This window comes from Rana temporaria, chromosome 3, assembly GCF_905171775.1.
Source record: "Rana temporaria chromosome 3, aRanTem1.1, whole genome shotgun sequence".
Lineage (NCBI taxonomy): Eukaryota > Metazoa > Chordata > Amphibia > Anura > Ranidae > Rana > Rana temporaria.
Window position 1 is genome coordinate 399,040,566 of NC_053491.1, and position 16,869 is coordinate 399,057,434.

At 42.5% G+C, this 16,869-nt stretch overlaps 1 protein-coding gene across 1 annotated transcript in view; it reads right to left on the reverse strand.

The window, feature by feature from the left end:
* Positions 1–16,869, reverse strand: part of ANTXR1 (ANTXR cell adhesion molecule 1) — a 267,298-nt gene that overhangs the window by 166,302 nt on the left and 84,127 nt on the right. Inside the window, exon 2 of the mRNA XM_040345902.1 lies at positions 2,093–2,164. Coding sequence (XP_040201836.1) covers positions 2,093–2,164 — 72 coding nt within the window. The remainder of the gene's footprint in view (positions 1–2,092; positions 2,165–16,869) is intronic.

Below are 16,869 nucleotides of genomic sequence, written 5' to 3' on the forward strand. Positions count from 1 at the left end.
TTACCTGTCAAAGGCTTTGTATACCAATCTAGCACAGCCTAATTGAGGAGAACTTTTAGCCTACTGACTGGACAATGAACGAGCAGCAGCACACGAGTCACCATCTTGGTTCCCTCCTTTTGTCAGCTCATGTGCATTCTGATAAAGCCTTATTAGCTACAGAGTTCTACCCCTTCCAGTCTGTGCAGGAGACTCCATGGGTCTGATATCAACACATATAGAGGTACTAAACTAGTTTGATTTTTAATGAATTCATGAATTCATAACTGAATTAATCTGCCTATAGCTCAACTTTAAGGCCTCATGCACATGGGAGTATGAATTTATGCACAAAATATGCTAATATGGTGTTGAGTGTAAACTTATGCTATTTAGCAGAATATTTATTTATTCTGGCCATTAGAATTCCTTTTGCATGCTTGAGCACACATTTATACACGTTTACACGCGTATGAGGGTAAATAATGCTCAATGCTTCTCTCCAAATGCACCTTTGTTGCTGTGTTTTCGGGATTAAAGCTGAGAGGTTGCACCCTGTGTGAGGATCCAATTAGACTGGGACACCGGGACCTGATGGCTGGGACCTGTTTAATGCCACACCTTTTGGGACCAGACTGGTCACCTGATAGGAGGGGCAAGCTGAATTACATGCTTTAAACACCCGTTACACACTGCTAACACATTGAAGTCTGCTCCTATTTGGCAGCCCACCCACCATTCTTTGCCAACACTCTTAAAGGGACTACTTACATGCAACACCTAAAGAATGACCCCAATGCAAGCCGGCTTACATTAACTTTTAGGCGCAAGACACTTTGCGATCACCTTCTAGGGGTACCCCAATTAAGATCATTAACAGATACTCACAGCTGGGATATCAGTTTAGAGTGCAATCAACAACATTTTTACTGCGTTGACTGAGTTTAACCACGTTCACTGCTAGTTACCTAAGTTCAAATTTGATATAACATTTCTATGGTTCAGTTGTTTCTTACTTTCATAGGCCAGCATTCAATTGACCTAATTTTGCATCTTTGACCAATTGTTTTTTTATGTCAGTTTACACACCATGTACCTGCTTTATTATAATACAGTTACCTAATCTGCCATTTAGTGGTCTCTGGCATTGTCTTTAAATGGTATCTTATTAACACTCTAGTCATACAGGTGTGAGCGAGGCTCAAGGAAGCAGGTGTGTCAGTGGGGAACAAACCGTTTACTGAGTTGTGGCAGAACGGGGGAACCCATCATCGCCAGCGGCTCCAGCGAGGGCAAGCGTTACAGATAGGTAGATAGATAGATAGATAGATAGATAGATAGATAGTGTGACGGACCCATCCGTATACTGGACATATTGTGTTCGTCTGCTTTGCCGTTTTACATGAAGTCGCCCATTCGTATGTCGACCACGAGGCGATCGGACTATGCGGATGGGATCTGGGCGCTATTCCCCAATAATATGCCCTCAGTTCCAGGCTATCTGGGGATACGTTATATGAATATAAAATGTTCGGCAGTTATAAAGTTATAGATTTTAATGTCTGTTATTTCAGTCTCCCATCTGGTCCCCTAGGGGAGTGTCCACCAGGTGGGAGACCTGCATAAATACGGGCGGGTAGCCCACAGTAAATGAGTTCGTGTTTTACCCTCATAATGGAGCTTGGTCTCGTTACTGGAGGGGATTGGGTTACTGGCCACTAAGGACGGTGTATGGAGAGAGTTGCCGGTTGGAACCTATTGCACTTCGGCGGTTAGCGGCGGTTCGTGTACTTTGGAGCTCGGGAAGAGAGGTACCGCAACAGATAGATAGATAGATAGATAGATAGATAGATAGATAGATATGAATGCAACCTTATTATATGCCATTATGTCTTGCTGTATGTGCTTTACCATACAACTATATGCAATTGTCCCTGAAAATGTTTCCTGTATATGTAACATTTTTATTACTGTGTAAATGGGAGATCAAGGAGATATATCAATTATTAACATTATTATTTACAATTATTAATACTAATAGAAACAGTAAAACAGAAGGAGAGCAGAGCACAGAGACAGCAACTGTAAGAAAAAAGAGACCAAACATACTCACCTGATAAACCTTTCTGTCAGTTGTTCTACAAAGAAATAGATCTCATGCCAGTGGTGAAGGACGCTTCCAGACCTATGGGAAAGAACATTGCTCGTTGTTATTTTAGCAACTAATATAAACTAATATCACATTTAATTTTCTTAGGGAAGTAATAAAGAAGTTAAGATGCAAGCAATGTACTTTATTAAGGAGCTTAAATTCCTCTTTTCCCTCCAGCATGCATTCTTTGTATGTCGCTTTATAGAATGCTTCATAGTAGAGACCGGTGGAGAGGTCAATAGCTCTATGCAAGATTTGTCATAAAAATACATAGATAATATTTGACTGCCAAACAAGCTTCTGACAAGGACTGTGCTTGCAATAGCATCTGGAAAATTCACACTAAAGGTCCAGTTCACTTCTAGTCTATTCACATTGTTGTCAATCAAGCCCTAATGAGGGGTGGACCCTTGGACCACCTAGAACAGGTTGGCAACTTTTTGGATTGTCCCACTGACTTTTACTGGAATAAAGTCATATCTGGACTGCATAACCACTTCCCTACCCGCCCATAGTCATATGATGTCCACAGATGGGATCTCCCATCCTGGGTGGACGTCTTATGACGTCCTGGGCTTCCTGGCTGTCTAGGGGGCACGCCCGCGGCATCACGCGGGACCCGGTGCCCGTGCCTGGTGGCCGCGATGTCCGCCGGGCACCCGCAATTCCCCGCAATCACGGCAGGACCGTGGAACTGTGTGTGCAAACACACAGATCCACGTCCTATCAGAGGTGGGGAGACCGATGTTGTGTTCCCAGTACAGAGGAACACAGATCGGTCTCCTCCCCTTGTGAGTCCCCTCCCCCTACAGTTAGAATCACTCACTAGGGAACATATTTAACCCCTTCAGCGCCCCCTAGTGTTAACCCCTTCCCTGCCAGTCACATTTATACTGTAATCAGTGCAGTTTTAAAGCACAAATTGCTGTATAAATGTGAATGGTCCCAAATATATGTCAAAAGTGTCCGATATGTCGGTCGCAATGTCACGGTCACAATAAAAATCGCAGATCGTCGCCATTGCTAGTAAAAAAAATAAAAATGCAATAAAACTATCCCCTATTTTGTAGACGCTATAACTTTTGCGCAAACCAATCAATATACGCTTATTGCGTTTTGTTTACCAAAAATATGTAGAAGAATACGTATCGGCCTAAACTCTAAAATTAGTTTTTCTATAGATTTTTTGGGGATATTTATTATAGCAAAAAGTTAAAAATATTGTTTTTTTTTTCAAAATTGTCGCTCTATTTTTGTTTATAGCGCCAAAAAAAAAAAAAACGTAGAGGTGATCAAATACCACCAAAAGAAAGCTCTATTTGTGGGAAAAAAAGGACGTCAATTTTGTTTGGAAGCCACGTCACACGACGGCGCAATTGTCAGTTAAAGCGACGCAGTGCCGAATCGCAAAAAGTGCTCTGGTAAGGAAGGGGGTAAATTCTTCCGGGGCTGAAGTGGTTAACATTGGTGTGATACTTTGATTTCAGTTTTTGTTACATTACACTACAAGCCAAGGATATTGTGAAGATCCTCTGGGGCAGTGATGGCGAACCTTGGCACCCTAGATGTTTTGGAACTACATTTCCCATGATGCTCAACTACACTGCAGAGTGCACGAGCATCATAGGAAATGTTTTAAAACACCTGGGGTGCCAAGGTTCATTGCTCTAGGGTGTAGAGGCTGCCTGCTGAAAACCAGTTCATTTACATAAACATCAAGGGCCAGATTCAGAAAGGAGATACGACGGCGTATCTCCGGATACGCCGTCGTATCTCTGAGTGTGCGGCGTCGTATCAATGCGACTGATTCATAGAATCAGTTACACATAGATTTCCCTAAGATCTGACCGGCGTATGTCTCCTACACCGTTGTATCTTAGGCTGCATATTTACGCTGGCCGCTAGGTGGCGCTTCCGTATAGTTACGCAATGAATATGCTAATTAGGTAGATACGCTAATTCAGAAACGTACGTCCGGCCGGCGCATTTTTTTACGTCGTTTACGTTAGGCTTTTTTCGGCGTAAAGTTACCCCTGCTATATGAGGCGTAGCCAATGTTAGTGACGTCATTCCCGCGTCGTTTGCGTAAGTCGTTCGCGAATAGGGCTGTACGTAAGTTACGTTCACGTCTAAAGCAATGACGATTTGCGGCGTAATTTCGAGCATGCGCACTGGGATTTTTTCACGAACGGCGCATGCGCCGTTCGTAAAATATGTAAAATACGCGGGGTCACCATTCATTTAAATAAAACACGCCCACATGATCCACATTTGAATTAGGCGGGCTTACGCCGACACACATACGTTACGCCGCCGTAACTAAAGGCGCAAGTCCTTTCTGAATACGGAACTTGCACCCTAATTTACGGCGGCGTACGTTACGCCCGCCTATAGATAGACAATTCTATCTGAATCCGGGCCCAATACTTTATAGCAATAACAGTGAGATAACCCTTTGGGTCCAGTGATATGTTTCTATTGTCCTCAAATATTTGACTTGTGGCAGTGCCCTGGGAGTTATATGGACAGGAATTGAGTGGATGGCTATAAAAACCCACAAATGATCTAACTTAATTTTGTAACAAGGCAATTACTAAGAAAAAAAAAAAACCTTTGATAATTCCGGGGTGAATAAAACAATGTTTTCAGCAGTTGATGTTCTGAGGACCACTTGCTATCAAACTGCCTGAGCAGCGTCAGGGTTAAGATGGCTTCCTATTGGCATACAGCTGTGCAATAGATTAGAAAGGAAGAAAATAAAATCGGTATCAGGTTATGTTTGTCTTATTTTGACAATAGGGGCCAAGAAAAGCACGTACCGAAGTAATACAAGTAGGGGACGGGGTCATGACTAACACATGAACAAAGGGAATTGGGGGGGGGGGGACTGTGCAGGGATGAGCATAGCAGTTTAGCACTTATAAAGGTTAACTTTCTTTTGGTGTTTATTTGCTATACGAATGACATGTATCTACATGTAAAATCAAATTGAGGGAAAAAGGCTACTCTTATTTCCAAATGCAATTTTTAAATCAAACCTGTCATAAGAAAAATGGAGACTGCAGTTGCTGAGCTCTCCTAAAAATGCCAGTTGCTAGGCTGTCATGTTGAACCTTCTTCAGAAACCTCTTTGACTCGCCTCTCTAGATGGCCTTGCATGTCACAGCACAACACGCTTTTACTTTGTGAACTTCATATGAAATAAAATAAAAAAAATAAAAAAGAACCAAAAGGAGCGGTGCGTTTCTGTTTAGTGTGTGGACTAGTGTGAATGGGCGAATGGGGAAAAGATAGGGCGGGGAGAAGGCCACAATGGCAGTCCCCATAGGCTAAGTTTACTTTACTTGTTCCCACTCTTCTTTAGACTTGTAAAGATTTGCTGTGCTGGATGCAGGCATGAGGGCCAGAAAACATAAATGAGAGTTTTGGATGAAATCCAAATCGTACAAATCAGAAGCAAATGAATGATGAATCAGTCATTTTCCACTTTATAAATATAACCAAACAGTCAACAGAAAAAAGATTATTAACCATATCAGCCCCAGAGGATTTGGCTGCCCAAAGACTGGGCCACTTTTTGCGATTTGGCACTGTGTCGTTTTAACTGACAATTGTGCGATCCCAAACAAAATCCTTTTTTTCCCACAAATAGAGCTTTCTTTTGGTGGTATTTCGTCACCTCTGCGTTTTTTTATTTTTGCACTATAAACAAAAAAGAGCGTAAATTTAGAAAAAAAAAACCACTGGACCAGATTCACAGAAGAAGTACGCCGGAGTATCTGCTGATACTCCGGCGTACTTTCAAATTTGCCGCGTCGTATCTTTAGTTTTAATCCTCAAACCAAGATACGACGGCTTTTGGCTTCGATCCGACAGGCGTACGGCTTCGTACGCCTTCGGATCGAAGGTGTAATACTTTGGCGCCTGCAGGGTGGAGTTCGCGTCGTTTTCCGCGTCGGGTATGCTAACTAGCTTTTTCCGGCGATTCACGAAGGTACGCGCGGCTGTCGCATTCTCTTACGTCGTCGCTAGTCGGCTTTTCCCGGCATATAATTAAAGCTGCTATTTCGTGGCGTATAGCTAGACCTGCCATGTTAAAGTATGGCCGTCGTTCCCGCGTCGAATTTTGAATTATTTTTTTTGCGTAAGTCGTCCGTGAATAGGAAAGGACGCAACTCACGTCGACGTTCAAAAAATCACGTCGCTGTGACGTAATTTCGCTCAAAGCACGGCGGGAAATTTCAAAACGAAGCATGCGCAGTACGTTCGGCGCGGGAACGCGCCTAATTTAAATGATCCATGCCCCCTACCTGGATCATTTGAATTAGGCGGGCTTGCGCCGGAGGGATTTACACTACGCCGCCGCAACTTTACAGGCAAGTGCTTTGTGAATCAAGCACTTGCCCGTAAAACTTGCGGCGGTGTAACGTAAATGCGATACGTTACACCGCCGCATTTGTACCTGAATCTGGCCCAATATTTTTGACTTTTTGCTATAATTAATATCCCCCAAAAGTATATATATATATATAAAAATAAAAAAAAATCCCCAGTTTAGGCTGATATGTATTCTTCTACATATTTTTGGTAAAAAAAAACCATAATAAGCATATATTGATTGGTTTGCGCAAAAGTTATAGCGTCTACAAAACAGGGGATAGTTTTATGGCATTTTTATTATTCTTTTTTTTTACTAGTAATGGGGGCGAACTGCAATTTTTTTTTTGCGACTGCGTTATTGCGGCGGACACATCGAACACTTTTGACGTTATTTTGCGACCATCGTCATTTATACAGTGATTGGTGCTATAAAAATGCACTGATTACTGTGTAAATGACACTGACAGGAAAGGGGTTACACACCACTAGAGGGCGAGGAAGGTGTTAAGTGTGTCTTAGGAATTAATCCTAATGGTGGGGGGGGGGGGGGCGCTGAGCTACCAGTGACACGACACTGATCCCTGGTTTCCGATGACAGGGAGCAGAAGATCAGTGTCCTGTCACTAGGCAGAACAGGGAGATTTCTGCCGCTCCGTAACACGATCTCGGCGGACATCGAGTCCGCGGGTCCCACGGGCAAGGCCATGGAGCGTGCGCCCGCTGGGTGACAGATTCAAAGCATCTTACCTGTAAGTTGCTTTGCCTGCCTGTGCCATTCTACCGACGTATAAGTGCGTTAGGCAGTCGGCAAGTGGTTAACGAGTTGTACACATTGTATTACATTTGATAAATTAAGCTATGAAATTATTCTGATGTATATGTGTGGTACAAGATGCTTTTATACTAGTTAAATTCTAGCAAATAATATCATTTACTAGTAAGAAGTGAAATTTAATTATGTACATTTTAATAAGCATTGTCAATTTTAAGCTGTGGGTATGTCCCATGTCACTTCACCTTGAAAGCAATTTCTTTACATTGAAAGAACAATAAATCTCAGTCCTCAGTATTCCCTACAATATGCTATCTATTCCAGCTCACCGGCCAAGTTTATAGCTGAAATACATCATGTGGATTTAATAAGTTGCCATAAATATTGTGCGCTACAGGCTGCTGACTGAGCACAACCACCATACTTTGCTGCCAAAGCAATGGGGGAAAATGAGAGACAGTGAATTCCTGCAAGGGATCCGCTCCAACAGGAAAGTGATAGCAAGCGCTCTGATATTGTGCGGATGCATTGTGTTCCTGGTAGGGGCCCCCATGTTACTTACTAAAGCCACTTTAATGGGCTAAGAGATGCAGGCTAAGGGAACAAGGAACTAGAAGAGGAAACTTTCTAAATCTTGTCCAGACCATGTAAAGAAATTTATACATTTTAACCCTATTTTTAGAGTACCATGCCACAATGTTGGTGACGACCGCTTTTCTTTTGAATTGCAAGAACGCAGTGACGTCATCTTGCTGCACCCTCCCTATGCCTAGGAAGCTACCGCGCATGCGTCAAAGTAATTTTGAGCATGCACAGGTTTCCACGGCGACAGGTAAGTATACACACTCTCGGGTGTATACCCGAGGAAAACCAGCAGGAAAACACTGCCGAGAATCACAACGAGAAAATAGAGAGCAGGTTCTCTATTTTTCTCGTTAAGATTTTAGGCAGTTTTCTTGATGAGAAACCTGAAAGCCTCGTATACACGCACGGAATACTCGGCAAGAAAGCTCTACCAGCAGTTTTCTTGCTGGTTCTTGCCGAGTAAACCAAGCGTGTGTGAGGCCTCGTACACACGACCGAGGAACTCGTCGTAAATTAAACATCGTTTTCCTCGACAAGTTCCTTGTTAGGCTTGTCAAGAATCTTGACAAGCTTTCTTTGCATACACACTGTCAAGACAAAATCTCGTCGTTCTCAAACGCGGTGACATAAAACACGTACAAGGGCACTATAAAGAGGAAGTTTGATTCCACTGGCGCCACCCTTCTGAGCATGTGCTGGTTTCTAAGCATACACACAAACGTGTTTCTCATCGAAAACCAGCCCGACGAGGAACACGACGAGGAAATTGAGACTCCCGACGAGGAAAAAGAGAACTTGTTCTCTTTTTTTCTCATCGAGTTCCACGGCAGTTTTCTCGATGAAAAACATACACACGACCGTTTTCCTCGGCAAAAAAGCTCTGCCACCAAGTTTCTTGATGGATTCTGTCGAGGAAAACGGCCGTGTGTACGAGGCCTGAGGGTTTTTCCTTTGAATATTCTTCTTTCAAATGTCTTACAATCTATTCGCAAATATAATTGGGCTCACTACTCCTCCAATCCTCTGTAACTAGTCAGGTTTTCTTCTTGCTCCACATTCAAACCTTTGTCATGTCAGTCTTTTTCAAAGTTCCCTCTTTAAACCTCTGTCACTTGTCAGTCTTGCTCCTTGTCCAAGTTTCTGTCATTTGTCAGTTTTTCACATGTTCCTTCCTAAACCTCTGTCACTTGTAAAGCCTCATACACACGATTGGACTTCCAACTGACTTTTCCGTGGATTTTGCTCCGAATGGGCATTGGGCGTGAACTTAGTATTCATCCAACAAACATACTACGTGTTTTTTCTGCTCTTTACTGCCACCCTTTGGGCAACTTCTGCTACTGTTGTCTGATCTTTAGCATTGGTTCTGAGCATGCGTGTTTGTACTTTGGACTTTAGTCCGATGGACTTGTGTACACACGATCAGATTAGCTGACGTAGGACATTTGTTGCCAGAAAGTTTGTCTGTTCTCACAGCAAACATTTGTCTGATGAAAAAGCGAAAAAGTTTGTCCAATGGAGCGTACACACAGTCGGATTGTCTGCTAAAACAGGTCTGTCAGACAATTGTTGTCAAAAAGTCAGATCGTGTGTATGGGCCTAAAGTCTTCCTTACTATTATCCTCCAAACCTCTGCAACTTTTAAGTCTTCCTTCATGCGCATTATCTAAACCTTTGTCATTTGTCAATTCTCCATATGTTCCTCCTCTAAACCTTTGTCACTTGTCAGTAAGGCCCGGAGCGGGAGAGAATAAAATGAAAGATAGTGCAGGACCGGCATGACAGTGTGAGAAGGGGAAGCAACTATGGGGTTAAGTATTGTAGGTGGAGAATGGGGGAGAGGTGGATTGGTTGGAGCAACAGGATGAGAAGGGGTTTATGGTAGTTAGTTATGGGATAGGTGGGGTCTCCTGGACAGCAGAGAAGGGACAGGTGACAAGCAGACAGTTTCCCATCCACCCTCCCTGTGTTTTGTTTGGTTGGTTTGCTTTATCTCTTTGCAGGTGCAATATGAGAAAAGGACATCATGGCAGCTGATCGTGTGGCGGTGGTTGGTCTTTTGATGGTGGAAGAAAATACGGTTGAGATGGAAGTGTTGGGGGCTCATCAGTGGTATGTGCCCCTCTGGTGTATTCCAGTTACTAAGGTTAGCTGGAATACGGTAATGGTTGTCTCCGAGCTGGTGTGTCATGGCTGGAGGCCTGGTATGGTAAAAAGTCCTGCAGTGTTACAAGTGGAACAAGTTGGAATTCTGGGTGTCGTCATAAGACCAACAAGCTGATAAGTTGTTTTTGTGAATAAAAAGACTGCTATGGCCATTTGTACTCCAATTCGTGTGTGGTCTCATTAATTTAGTTAATAGTAAGGAGGATGGTGAGTACTCATGGTCGGGCAGACACAAAACAAGGTGGGACATCTTATCTACACTGGTCAAGTCTTTCTCACTTCTTCTCTTCCAAACTTCTCTCACTTGTCTGTCTTCTTCTTTGTTACTCGTTCAAACCGCTGTCATTTGTAATTTTTCCTCTATGTTTCTCCTCCAAACCTGTCACTTAAGCAGGACCAGAACAAGGTGTTGGCAGGAGGGGTGGCTGCCCTGGGCACAATGATTTATTGCAGGGATGTGGCGCCCTGACCCTAATCCTAAGGAAAGTGGGGGTGCAGTTTGGCATCTTAGCCCTGGGTGCTGGATGGCCTTGTCCCAGCACTGCTTGTAAGTCTTTTTCCTCGCTCCTCTTGCAAATTTCTGTCATTTGTCAGTCTTCCGTCTCACTTGTCCATTATACTTCTGTCACTTGCCAGTCTTTCTCTTTGCTCCTCCTTCAACCTTTGCCACTCTTCCTGGGTTTTGGTTGACAGTTGTAAAGGATGAGTTACAAGCAAATTAGGTTTCTAGGACTATGTGAAAAGGATGGCTGATGAATGACATTGATTTAACAGAGGAATGATTGAAGTTATGAGACAGAGGGCCAACTGTGGAATATAAGGGGTTAATCCTGTGCATTGTGTAAAAAGTCTGTTTGTTCCTGTCTTCTCTGATCTTCCCCTTCTTCCAATGTCCCCAAATAATCTCCTGATAGTACAGAGCTTTGGGGGCATTCTGCACAAGCTCAGTTTGGTGTGTATTGCTAGAGAGTTTTTTTGGGGGGAGGGTGTATGTGATTGGCATATGGCCAATCAGCACTGTCCAGACAGAGGGTCAGGGGTCATGCAGCCTCATAGGACAGTCAGAGAAGAATGAAAACTCCTCCTACAAGCTTTAACTAGTGCTCAGCCAGACACTGATAGAAGTCACAAGACTGCTCTATACTGCTGATGAGCAGAGGCATAGCTTGAAGCTTGCGGGCCCTGATGCAAAGATTGATTGGGGCCCCCCTACTACTACCCGCCACTTCCATAATGCGCCAAGATACTCCAAGTGGCTAAAGAGTTATTTCAGATCTTTATTTCGATATTCAGGTGGTAATTAAAAAGAATTGGAGAGGTATGTTAAAATGTGGACAGTTTATCCAAAATCTTTTGAATAACCTGGAGCAGGGGTGGGCACTCTTCAAGAGTAGTGTTGCTCACGAATATTCGTATTGCGAATATTCGGCTCGAATATGGCATATTCGAGTATTCGCGATATATTTCGAATTTCGCAATGAATATTCGCAATTCCGAATATTCGCATTTTTTCAATTTTATTTTTTAAAACAGATCACATCCTATCGACGTCTAAAAGCATTGCTGGTATGATTAGAGACCCTGGGCCGAGTAGCTAAGCTGAGGCGATCCTTTTATGTTGCTGAATATAAAAAAAAAAAAATTGCGAATTTTCGCTAATGCGAATGCGAAAATGATTGCGAATTTTCGATAACTGTGGTAGGAGAACTCTGATTGTCTCTGATGCAAAAGGGGGGGGGGGGCTTTGTGTATGTTTCTGTTATGAATATTTGTATGTTTGATATTATTTTTTTTTTGTAAGAAGGAAAAAATTGCGCATACCTTAAAAAAAGGGGAGAATACAGCAGCAACTCAAAAATGTTATACAACATAAATTAATACAAGACAGAAAATGGAGTCGCTCTACAAGAATAAAAAATATGTCTAGTGACAAGACATGTGGGCAAATTATAAAATAAGCAAGCGCAAATAACTTGTGAAATACACAGTGAAACAAATATATAAATAAATATAGTCCCAATAATAGAAAAATAATCTTTCATAAAAACGTCTTTGATATGTGAAGTGAAAAAAAGTCCAAAGCATGCAGCATGAACGTGTTCAATCTTCAAGGTGTTTGATTGACAAACGGCTGTGACAGATGGATAGAGTAAAGAATCACCACCAATGCAAAACACTTTTTATTTTCTATTGTAAAATATCAAGAATATTCTGAGCCAATCAGAGTGCTCCTTCCGCATTTGCCGAATATTCGCAATTATTTTGTATTGTAAAATATCAAGAATATTCTGAGCCATTAACCTCCCTGGCGGTCTTCCCGTGTCTGACACGGGGTTAGATTTTCCTGCTACGATCGGTAACCCCGTGTCAGCCACGGGCTTGCCTCGCTAGATCCACAGGCACAAGTTACTTACCTTGTCCCTGGATCCAGCGATGCCACCGCGCTGTGTGAGCGAGCGGGACCTCGCTCGATTCACACAGTGCCTCCGTGTGACGCCGATCTCCGTTCCCTGCGACGTTACGACGCACGGGGACGGAGAACGGCGCCAAATTCAAAAAAGTAAACAAACACCTTACATACAGTATACTGTAATCTTATAGATTACAGTACTGTATGTAAAAAAAAACACACCCCCCCTGTCCCTAGTGGTCTGTCCTGTGTCATGCATGTCATTTTATATAATAAAAACGTTTCTTTCTCCCTGCAAACTGTAGATTGTCCATAGCAACCAAAAGTGTCCCTTTATGTCAAAAATAGTTTTAGATCAGCTAAAAAACAGCGATAATAAATTATAATCACTTGCAGAATTGTGCGATAGCGATTTGTGGGGAAATTCGTCATAAAAAAAAAAAAATAATGACAGCAACAATTCTGCAACTGAGCAAATTTCAGTGATTTTGATTTGATTACATTATTGAATAATTTTTATTATAATTATATTATTATTTGTTATAATTATTTATAATTATTTATTATATTATAATTTATCATTTTGTTTTTAAAAAAATGTCATACCCGGGATGCCTATTAGAAGCTTGTTTGGTCAGATTTAAGTGAGTTATTTCTAAAAATTACAGACCTACAATATAAAACGCCAAATTTCCTTGCAAATAATGGTACCGCTTTTAGCATGTTTTTTCAGACAGAATCATACCGCCAGGGAGGTTAAGAGTGCTCCTTCCGCATTTGCCGAATATTCGCAATTATTTTGTATTGTAAAATATCACGAATATTCTGAGCCAATCAGAGTGCTCCTACCGCAGTTATCGAAAATTCGCAATTATTTTCGCATTCGCAATAGCGAAAATTCGCAATCATTTCATTTCGATAAAATATCACGAATATTCGAATTTAGCGAATATATCTCGAATATTCGACTATATATTCGAGATATATCACGAAATCGAATATGGCGTATTCTGCTCAACACTATTCAAGAGGTGGAGATCTACCTGAACAGCATGAAAGAGATCAGAGATCACTGGGGTTCAGTGCCTTTTAAAAAAAGATTATTACCCAGCAAAGTCTAACTAAATAGTAGGGAAAACTTAAACAAAATTTCACCATAAAAATATAAACATAACGTACCTTAAAAGTGGATGGTGTCAGTCAGTAGAGCAGTAAATGTGGTCAGTCAGTAGGGCAGTGGATGGTGTTAGCAGAGCAGTGGGTGGTGTCAGTCAGTAGAGCAATGGATAGTGTGAGTCAGTAGGGCAGTGAAAAGTGTCAGTCAGTAGAGCAGTGGATTGTGTCCTTAGAGCAGAAGACAGTGTCAGTAGCGCAGAGGATGGTGTCAGTAGAGCAATGGACAGTGTCAGTCAGTAGAGCAGTGGATAGTGTCAGTAGAGCAGTGGATGGTGTCAGTGGAGCACTCGGTGTGAGTAGAGCAGTGGATGGTGTCAGTAAAGCAGTGGACGGGGTAAGTCAGTAAGGCAGTGAGCGATATTAATAAGGCAGTGGATGGTGTCAGTCAGTAGAGCAGTGGACAGTGTCAGTAGAGCAGTAGACAGTGTCAGGCAGTAGGGCAGTGGATGGTGTCAGTAAGGCAGTGGACAGTGTCAGTCAGTAGAGCAGTGGATGGTGTCAGTCAGTAGAGCAGTGGATGGTGTCAGTACAGCAGTGGATGGTGTCAGTTGAACAGTGGACGGGGTAAGTCAGTAAGGCAGTGAACTGTATCCGTAGGGCAGTGGATGATATCAGTCAATAGAGCAGTGGATGGTGTCAGTCAGTAGAGCAGTGGATAGTGTAATTCAGTAGAGCAATGGATAGTGTCAGTCAGTAGAGCAGTGGACGGTGTCAGTCAGTAGAGCAGTGAACAGTGTCAGTAGAGCAGTGTATGGTGTCTGTAGGGCAGTGTATGGTGTCAGTAGGGCAGTGGAAGGTGTCAGTAGGGCAGTGGACGGTGTCAGTTAATAGGGCAGTGAACAGTGTCAATAGGGCAATGGTGTCAGTCAGTAGAGCAGTGGATATTGTCAGTCAGTAGAGCAGTGCTGTGTTCAAAGTGAACGTAAATTACGTCCAGCCGTATTAGCGAACGACTTAAGCAAACGACGTAAAAAATTCAAAACTCGGCGCGGGAACGACGGCCATACTTAACATTAGCTACGCCTCATATAGCAGGGGTAACTATACGCCAGAAAAAGCCGAATGCAAACGACGTAAAAAAAAGCGCCGGGCGGTCGTTCGTTTCTGAATCGGCATAAATCCTAGTTTGCATATTCCTTGCGTAATACATACGGAAGCACCACCTAGTGGCCAGCCTGAAATTGCAGCCTAAGATCCGACCGTGTAAGACACTTACACCTAGCGGATCTTAGGGATATCTATGCGTAACTGATTCTATGAATCAGTCGCATAGATACAGCCGAGCGCAATCAGAGATACGACGGCATATCTCTTTCTGAATCTGGCCCCGTATTCATAACAATCCGCAAAAAGAGATACTTGCCATAGTGTAAAACCAAACTAAAACTAATATGACAAAGGCTCCAGGATGTCATATTGTGATGAAATGCATCGGGAGGTGCAACGTGCTGACGTCACAGTTCATGGGCAGGATGGGCATTCTATTGTAGCTGGCTGGCTTTTTACATTTATGCCTGTACATTCCACATTGCTGTAGGTGAAAATGGTGAAAGCTTTGAGGAATAAAACATATCGAGATTGACTTCAGCGACTTAAAGAGGAAGTAAAATCTTCCTCTTTAATTGTATCTACAGGTAAGCCTATAATAAGGCCTACCTACAGGTACTGTAAATATCTCCTAATCTTGCACCGTTTAGGAGATATTTGCTATATACACTGGCCCCGACATCATCGGTGCATGCACACTGAAGGAACGGCCCGCTCTTGCAGTTTCTTCAGGGCCCGTGCCGTGACCGGCGGCTCCCGTGCCCGTGCAGGGAAGTGACATCATTGCGGCTCTGGCCAATCACATCGTCAGAGCCCACAAGCCTGGAAGTAACTCCTGGAAAGATGTTGGCCCTTTCAGCGGTGTGCCGGTACCGATTCAGGGCACCGTTCTAAGGTAAATATTTCATAATGAGCTAGTATGCGATGCTCATTATGCCTTTGTCTTGTTTTTTTTTGTTGGGGGGATTTTATTTTTAGAGGTTTTTGGAGGTTTACAACCTCTTTAATGTGTACAGTCTGATGGAAAGAAGGAAAAGGGGAGACATGATTGAAACCTTTAAATACATTAAGGGGGGTGAATAAGGTTCCGGAGGGTATTTTTTTTAATATGAAATCAAAATCAAGAACACAGGGACATGACCTCAAACTAACTGGATGGAAGTTCAAAACTAATCTTAGAAAGTTTAGTTTTACTGAAAGGATATTTGATATTTGGAATAAACTACCAGCAGAGGTAGTGTGACAGTCAACAGTAAATTGATTCAAACATAGATCAATACTCTGACAATAAAGCTAACAAAAACATAACCCCCCCCCCCAAAAAAAGGGCATACTTGAGGGATTACTCAGTTTTTTTCTGTCGTAACTTTTCTATGTTTCTATTTTTAAATCATTTGTAATTTCTGTAGGCCACCTAAAACAATTGCTAGGCCCAAAAAATTTGAATGAAAAAGTATGGAATGGAGAAAGTTGGTAGAAGTTGGCGCCTGCCTGGCAAATACTATTCCAGTAAGTGTAAGAATAAATAAATAAAATAGATAAATGTATAAGTGTACTTCCAGTGGCGTGCTAAGAAATTATAAAACAATATATATTATATGATATTACAGGATAAAATATTCCAATAGTGCACGTGAAGGTGCTAATTATAATAAAATTATAGTGAACAGTCCATGTGCAACTATATTATCAAAAAAGTGCTGGATGTTGCATAAAAAGTGCTTAGTGTCTTCATTCAGAGAGTGCTGGATGTTGCATAAAAAGTGCTTTGTGCCAGTTTCAACACTGTTGCCGTGTTCCACACAGTGCCCTCTTCTTTTGTGCTTTGATATGGCCCGCACTCACCAGATACTACACCCCCTCTTGGGGTGAAAGGCTTTCACAGTGTATGCCCTGTGCTGCACTCAGGCAATTTCTCGTCCCCCTGTATCCCTCTTCAATTTCCAACGTTAATTCATATGCAAAGAGAGAGGGATCCCAATAGTGTGATACCATCAAAAAAGCATTTGCCTTTATTGTTAAAAGCTGAGTACTCACAATTTGGCAGATTAAAACAAGCGGTGAAAAGATCGTATTTTCAGAAGCGTTTTGTGACAGCGTCTGTTCGCTCGACCGGTTTCGTCATCAGACGTCGTCTGGACGCTCCAGACGATGTCTGATGACTAAACCGGTCGATCGAACAGACGCTGTCACGACACACTG